The 8,336-nt window shown below is 47.3% G+C and overlaps 1 protein-coding gene across 1 annotated transcript in view; it reads left to right on the top strand.

Annotated features, from left to right (window-relative positions):
- The first annotated feature begins 8,008 nt into the window (after positions 1-8,008).
- Positions 8,009-8,336, top strand: part of CCBE1 (collagen and calcium binding EGF domains 1) — a 228,822-nt gene continuing 228,494 nt past the window's right edge. The window contains exon 1 of the mRNA XM_077777681.1: positions 8,009-8,139. Within this exon, the coding sequence (XP_077633807.1) occupies positions 8,009-8,139 (131 nt within the window). The remainder of the gene's footprint in view (positions 8,140-8,336) is intronic.

Below are 8,336 nucleotides of genomic sequence, written 5' to 3' on the forward strand. Positions count from 1 at the left end.
AGTACTTTCATAATCTGTAAGCGTCCTAGGTCTGATAAAGACCTGTCTCGGGGCCAGGGACAGAACTTGAAGGACAGTTTGCAAAAGTGCCAGAGTGCCAAGAGCTTTGAAACCTGAACTCATTCTTCTCAGGCCAGCATTCCACATAAGCCAGACCATGTGGCTCCATGAAGATAGGTCCCGTGGCTGTAGCTCAGCTTTGCTGTGGAGAGAGGCGGGGGGCGGGGGGGGGAGTGCTGCAGAGGAAGGATCATGTCCACGCGCACGAGCCATGTAGTCTCAGGGTCGCTGGCTGGGGCGGGGGACCTGGGGCTCCCCCAAGGCTCCCATATCTCTGGGCAAACATCCTAGATGTGGTCTGTCCCTTAGGAGAAAACCTCCCAGATGCTCACTCCTCCAAAGAGCAGTTGAATGTAAATATTGAGAGCAAGGGCCCTGGGGCCCAAAATGCCCCAGTTCAAACCCAGCTCGATACTCATGGCTCTGTACCTTAGGCAGGTTAATTAAAACCCCAACCAGGGTGCCTGGGTGGCTCAGTTGGTTAAGTGTCCGACTTCGGCTCAGGTCATGATCTCACAGTTCATGAGTTCGAGCCCCGCATCGGGCTCTGTGTTGACAGGTTGGAACCTGGAGCCTGCTTCTGATTCTGTGTCTTCTTCTTTCTCTCTTCCTCCCCTGCTCATACTCTATGTCTCTCTTTCAAAAATAAATAAAGATTAAAAAAAAAAATCTTGACCACAGTTTCCTCAACTGTAAAATGCAGATAAGAATAGAATCAGTGAAAGGATTATAAAGATTAAATGAGATAATACTTGTGAAGCACTTTAAAAAATGCCTGCACGCGCCAAGTTTATGTGTTTTTATTCTTTGTGCCAAATTCTTGGAAAATCGTCATCCATTAAAAGCTTGTAGGAATGTGGCTTTCTTAGTATTATAGCATGAATAGCCCTATTTTGGTTAAGAAACGTATCCTACCTTCTCGGGGTGCCAAGGTGGCTTAGTTGGTTGAGCTTTTGACTTCAGCTCAGGTCATGATCTTATGGTTTGTGGGCTCAGGCCCCATGTCAGGCTCTGTGCTGACAGCTCAGAGCCTGCTTGGGATTCTGAGTCTCTCTCTCTGTCCCTCCCCACTTGAGCTCCCTCTCTTAGAAACAAAAAGTAAACCTTAAAAAAATGTTTTTGAAAAAGAAATGTATCCCACCTTCTATAAGAATCTAACAACTTTAAACTTAACTCCCAAGATTTTTCAATACAATATGGACCACCACATTTGCTTTAAGTATAATTGCCCTACAAGAATATCGTGGCCTCCTTGGGCGGGGCCCTTTACACTGTTGCAAAATTTCTAGGCCTGACCCAATTAGAAATTAACACAAGAAATTAACACAATGTCACAAACGGATAGATTTATAGAGAATATTTGTGCCACTTTAGAATTAACCACAGCTGGGTTTTAACTAGCCAACTCCTTGAACACTTAAAAAAAATTTTGTTTTTAATGTTTTATTTATTTCTGAGAGAGACAGTGTGAACAGGGGAGAGTCAGAGAGAGAGGGAGACACAGAAGCCGAAACAGGCTCTAGGCTCTGAGCTAGCTGTCAGCACAGAGCCCAACACGGGGCTCAAACCCACAAACCATAAGATCATGACCTGAGATGAAGTCAGACGTTCAACCGACTGAGCCACCCAGGTGCCCCTCCTTGAACACTTTTAAACCATGATTTGATTTAAAATATATAGAAGTCAGGGGCATCTGGGTGGCTCAGTTGGTTAAACGTCTGATTCTTGGTTTCAGCTCAGGTCACGACCTTGTGGTTTGTGAGTTCAAGCCTCACATCAGGCTCCTTGCTGACCCTGCAGAGCCTGCTTGGGATTCTCTCTCTCTCCCTCTCTCTGCTCCTCTCCTACTCTCTCTCTCACTCTCTCAAAAATAAATAAATACACTTAAAATTGGAAAAAAAATATATGTAAAAGTCAGATGCACAGCACTCAGAAGCATAGAGATTATCCAAGGAGAAGTATATACATTCTCATTTCTAGCGACTGTTAGTGGATTTGACCCACACAGAGCCCTAGTCACTCTGTAACACCTAATCCAAGCATGTGGTAATGACACCACTGTCAACTGCTACCTTGTCTGTTCTGACAGGACGTCTCTAGCCTTGGCCATCCAGCTTACACGCTATCTGTTGTGGAAGCAAATGAGAGCTGACGGGCTGGATGACCTACCATACCTGCATCAAAATTTTTGAAGAGAAACAATTAAAGCCATATTAGCTATCATTCACAACTCTGCTGAGACGGGCATGTTATATATGTCACTAGCTCTTTTCAACAATCCTATGAGTTGAAGATTGTTGTTTCTATATTACATACGGATAAACCGACCCCCAGAAGGATTGTACAATTTGATCAGGGTCACAGAGGTTTTATGCTGTAAGCTAGATTTTACACCTAGGTAAAGCTGACTTTTAAGTCTACTTTCCTCCCATTTCCGAATGCCATTTCTGTAAGTCCATTTTTTATTTTTATTTTTTATTTTATTTTATTTTATTTATTTATTTTTTAAATATTTTTATTTATTTCNCCATTTTTTAAAGAGAGAGGTAAAGTCAACCTCACATCCAGAGGAAAAGTATATTTTAATTATAGATTATAGTAAGTACTTGTGATCTAGTAGCCTGGGTAATACAGTTATCTTTATTCCACTAAGATATACTGAAGGGCATTTTGGCTCCAACTGGAAAGCTTTTAAGGTCAACATTCTTATTACCTGTCAAATTGGCTTGATATCATATTACTGAGCTGAGTATCTCCCAGTTCTCAATAAATGTTAAATAAGAATCTTAACCCCATGGAGGAAAGGGATATAAACAGAATTGGTGCTACAAAAATAAAGCCCAGAAGTTGTGTATGTGGAATGGCTGGCCCTCAAAGGAATCAGCTCATAAATGCTGGGATAATTTTTTTTTGAGTGTATTTATTTTTAATCTGAGAGAGAGGGGAGGGCCCGAGAGAGAGAATCCCAAGCAGGCTCTGTGCTATCGATGTGGAGCCCAATGGGAGTTTGAGTCCACGAACTGTCATGACCTGAGCTGAAGTCAAGAGTTGGATGCTTACCCTAACTAGCCACGTGGGCGCCCCAATCCTGGGATAATTCTAATGCCATTTACTTGACCAGAGATCAGACAGTGTGATCTGTCTAGCACTGGCCCCTGATCCTTCCTTGTGTATGCGTGTGGGGACCCAAGAAGGGGCCATCTCAGCTGCATATGTGGCAGTCCTCATTTGTCCCAGAAGGAGCTGCAAAGTTGAGTGGTGTTGGAACACAATTCTAGAAATCCGGGTTCTGATCCTACAACTCGATGGTTCGAGGAGACTACCACCTCCTACTGTTTCAACAAGCTCCCCCTTTTGGGAGAAACCCCAGACAGGGACTCAGTGTGTGTGTGTGAGTGTGTGTGTGTGTAAGAATACAACATCCAAATCACATGAGCAACGTTTCTTGATTTTTTTTTAGACATTCAGCCAAGTAAGTTCTCACTCTTTTTTTTCACCGTGTGTACAATTTTCTTTTAGCAGCCTTGCTACACGTGGGCTAACTAATCTTTTTAAATTGGTTTCATTTCAGAGCTTGGCAAAAATTGTGACTCTGTCTTGGGCGTAGGAATCCGATGTTTCTTCCTGTCCTGGGAGAAAATTCCAGAAACCCACGGCTTCGCTCTATGTTCAGAATTTGTGCAAGTTAAAACGAAGGCAGACTAAGTGCAAAGACAGCGTACACACCCCAAAACACGAGGGCTTTAAAATCCTTTTTACTGTGTTAACATGTTTGAGTCTTCTTGCCTAAAGCATTTCCTCACAACGGCACACAAACACTTTTGAAGGCGTAACCCTGTTTCTCTGAGCCAAGCTGGCTGGAGGGCGATCAAGCCTGAAACTGAAGGAAAGGTATCAGGGCAACCCATCTATTCGGGGGATGTTATATTGTACGCATATCACTCAAATTCAGTAGGAACTTTACCCACACTTGTTGACACTTGTTTCTATGAGAAGACCTTTACCTGACAGACCATCGTTGCTGTATTTCAGGGAGACAAAAGGAAAAAAATCTGTAATTTTTTTTTTGAGCAATGGATAGGCTTTTCCTTTACAGCTACCTTGAATGTTGTAACTGATCATGGAATTATCTTGAATTGACGTCTGAGAATCTGAGAACTGATTTGTGATCTGCTTTGAACACAGCACAGGATTTTCTGTATAATGATCCTGATGACTAATTTCAGCCTCATTTTATTATTTATCCTGACTTTTCCTTTGCCTTAGTTGCTCTATCTAATCTTATTCGATTCTGTATAGAATATACAATACGCAATGCATAAAATATGGAGAAACAGACACACCATAAAAGAGTATGTTTTTGACAGCCACCACAAATCCTTTTTTGTAAAAAGAAAAAAGTAAATAAAACGGAATGAGCTGTGCCCTCAAAGGGTGGTTGCTGTTTCTTACAGTAATTTATGTTTTTTACTGATCTCTTTTCTATTTTCTCCAAATAAGTGATTGGAGTCCCTTAAAAATGAGCGGAAAAGGCCATTGGTCTCATTTAGAAGGGCCCTATGGTCAAATTGTCCTTTTCTCCTTTCACTTTGCTTTACTGGCGTCTCGATTTTCCAGTTAAGGCATCTCCCTCCACGCTGGCCCCTACAGTCAATATCCCAGTCCACCAGGGAGTCTAACCTATAGCTGAGTCTGCACATTAATGCCCTAGACCCAGTGCCACGGCCCCAGGACCTGGTAAATTGCATAACAATCCAGTCTCTGGTTTGTTTCAGGGGAGCTGACAGGTCTATATGGAAAACATCACAGAGAGAGGTACGCTGAAAAGAAATAATCATCCAGAGATTCCCCTGAGGAGCATTTAGGCCCCTATCATTAATCTTCGCAGCACTCCCGTGAAAGAGGCAGTAGGTGAGGCCTCTCATCCAGTGTTTCATAAATGAGCAAAGGGGGCAGATTGTAGGGGCAAGCCAGGAAGTGGGGAGCTCGTGCATGGTCCAGGAAAGAAAGTGTCAGGAGAGAAAATCTAAGACCCTGGAGGTCTCTCCCACACTCAGCTTCCTTCTGACATCTCCCATGCAGGCTGCAGCCTGAGCAAATGCAGGTTTTGTCTTCTGCAGCAGTGTTTAACTTTGGTGGGGGGTGGGGGTGTGTGTGGAGGGGACACTGGTATCCATACAAGGCCATCTCATCTCCTTCTGCTTGGTTGTGTTCTCCAGCCCAGCCCCCCAAGCCTGACACCAAACTGTCACGGTATCAGTAGCTGCCAAAGAGCTTAAATTCCAGGCCTCCGGGCAAAGGTTTTCACCAGGTCTCTGCTCCGGCTCACCTCTTCCAGAAAGGCTCTGACCACCCACTCTTAGGATTTCTTCCTTAGGCAAAGCTGGGCTGATTGCTTGGCCCCAGCACATTCTCTGACGCCACAGCCTCACGTGCTCAGGGTATTGGGCTGAAAATAAGGTGCAGCAAAGTTGGCTTTGTCCCTAGTCTTCTGCCACACAGCTGTGCATAATGGGCACGGTTTTGCTCTTAGCATTTTGCAGCCTGAATTACTTTGTCTGCAAAGCTGTGTGTCTCCATGTGTGACTTCTTAACTATTTAATGAATGCAATCACTGTTCGCCCTCACCATTCTATTGTATGCAGTACTGACAACCACAATGCAACAGCAGAAAAATAAAACAAGTAAAAATGAGAAAAATATCGCAAAATATCAGAATAACGGTAATAAAATAAAAACAGAACCTCCTACAGCATAGTGCCTTCCCTGAGAGATGGAGATTAAACATGGGTTTTTTTGTGCAGTCTAAAGGGATACGATTTTCACGAGTCCCAGGATGCCTTTATTTTTCATGTGTTTAGAGAGGTTCTCTCTTTAACAACTGTTGTGAAATAAACTTCTATTTATCTAGAAAGCAGAAAAAACTAGAACGTTAAAAACTGAAAAAAAATCTGTGCAATAATTATGTGAAAAATACTAATAGTTAATGTCTATTAAGCACGCAATACATGCTGGGCACTGTGAAAAATACTTTATATTCATTGCCTCAGTTAAAACTCATAGGGGTGCCTGGGTGGTTCAGTCCGTTGAGTATTCGACTCTTGATTTCAGATCAGGTCAGGATCCCCGGATCTTGAGATGGAGCCAGAGATGGGCTCTGAGCTGAATGTGAAGCCTGCTTAAGATTCTCTCTCCTTCTTCCCCTCTCCCCATCACTCTCTCTCTCTCCCTCTCTCTCTTAGAAATAAAAAGGAAATCTATCAACCAACCACAAACATTTATGAGAGAAGTCTTCCCATTTTTCAGATGAGAAAAATAAGTTTCAGAAAAGTTGCCCAACGTCACTTTTCTAGGTACCCTACCTAGGAAGCCAAACAGCCTGGATCTGAATCCAGGTTTTCTTTTTGTTTGTTCCCCCTGATCCTAGGATCCTCATTCTCGGCTTTCACAAGCTTCTGATGTGTTTTCCGAATTTCCCCGTGCGTAATTTACTTCTTGTGCGAAACACCGTATTGTAATATCAAGTCTGTTTTATGGTCTTCTGTCTCTGTGTAAGATTTGCAGGGCAAAAAACACCTCACTAAACTAAGAAATCGGATTCTTGGTTTCAAGGGATAGTGTATCAAATAAAATTCACCTTCATGAATGTGAAAAACCTTTGGAAAATATAAAGGCATTCTACAAAGGAAGATGCCAATGTTATTAAAACTGTCAAGGTCTATGTGATATGCATGGTAATTCTCAGCTGACCAGAATGTTCTGAATCAAAACCCCTGCTCACACCGGTGACTTGTGAACACGCTACACTTCGTCCAGGCTCCTGGACGCGCAACGCGTCCGTTATTAGCTGGGCTTTACAGCGTCGTGCTCTTGAAATGTATTTCTGGGCCGCGACCACGTGCGGGCTCCGTCCAGCGCGTGTGCCACGAGGTTTTCCTTAACAGGCACAGAAAAGCTGATGTTCCACAAAGCGTTAAGACGCAGAGGTGTAACGAATAACGACGGAGTCATCACCAAACCAGCGGATTTACCGCCCCCACCGGGCTTTTCTGGCTCCGCGGAAACACCCGGCGTTAACCAGCCGCGCGCAGGGCCGGTGATGAACGACCCCCTCCGCGTCTCACCTGGTTTTCGAGGAGTTTCCAGCGCTCACGTGTGCTGGCCCACGTGGCGTGGAAACAGCACGAAAGCCAATTAGGGCAAGAGGCTATAAACCCCCCTGGAAGAGGCGCCGGGAGTTAGGAAAAAGTAGCTTTACGCACAAATGTAAACGATCAGAGACCCTTCTTCTAAGATCAGAAGGAAAACAGGCTCCTACGCCGCGTTGAGTTGCGCGGTCCCGGGCGTGGAGAGGCGCCGCGGCCTCTGACTCGCTCCTACCGAGTCCTGCGGGGAGAAGCCGGGGTGGCGGGAACGCACGGCGTAGGCGCTGGAGGGGGAAGGGCGGCCACGCGCCTGCCCCAGCCCTCCGAGGTGACCTGACGCCAGGAAGGAGGCTGATTAACCCTTGGGCTCCCCCTCCCTCTCCCGAGGGTGCGAGCCAGCTCCTCCTCCTCCTCCTCCTCGCGGTCGGGCGACCCTGGAGCGAGATGCACACAGCCGCCGGCTCTGCGCGCCCTGCCCTTCCCTCCCAGCCCAGGAAGAGGAGAGAGGGGAGGGCGCAGCCCAAAGTCGAGTCTGGCGAGTCTGTGGATCCAGAGTGAACATCCCGGGCGAGACAGCTTAGAGCGTCGCGCCCCTCGCGCCGGCCGTGCACCGCAGGCGACCGGCCTACCCGGCCCTCGGCAGAACTTGCACCCAGCACCCGGCTCCGGGCCTGACCCCAGGCCGCGCGACGCCCCCAACCCCTTGCCCCGCGCAGGTGGCGCAGNAAGGCGGCGGCCGCGGGCGAGCCGGGCGCAGGAGGGGAGCGAGCTCCGGCGCCGGGAAGAGACCCGGAGCTTCCCTGATGGTGCGGCCGCCTCCGAGTCGGGGAGGAGTGGCGAGGGGGCAGCTGGGCAGGAGCCTGGGTCCGCTGCTGCTGCTCCTGGCGCTGGGACACACGTGGAGCTACCGGGAGGAACCCGGGGACGGCGACAGGTAAGCGCTGCCAGCCCCGGCTCGGTGCGCGCCCGGCTCTCGGGGTGCGGGCGGTACCGCGGTCCCCGCAGGCACCCGCATGCCCTCGCTCCGCCGGCACGGGCTGGGTGCTCGGCTATCCCGAGCTGCCTCCCCGGGTCCCCCATCAGTGGGTCCGCGTTCCCTGCTACCGCCCGCCCTGGGGGCTCGGCTCCCCC

Source organism: Crocuta crocuta, unplaced genomic scaffold (genome assembly GCF_008692635.1).
Source record: "Crocuta crocuta isolate KB4526 unplaced genomic scaffold, BGI_CrCroc_1.0 scaffold36, whole genome shotgun sequence".
NCBI classification, from domain to species: Eukaryota; Metazoa; Chordata; class Mammalia; order Carnivora; family Hyaenidae; genus Crocuta; species Crocuta crocuta.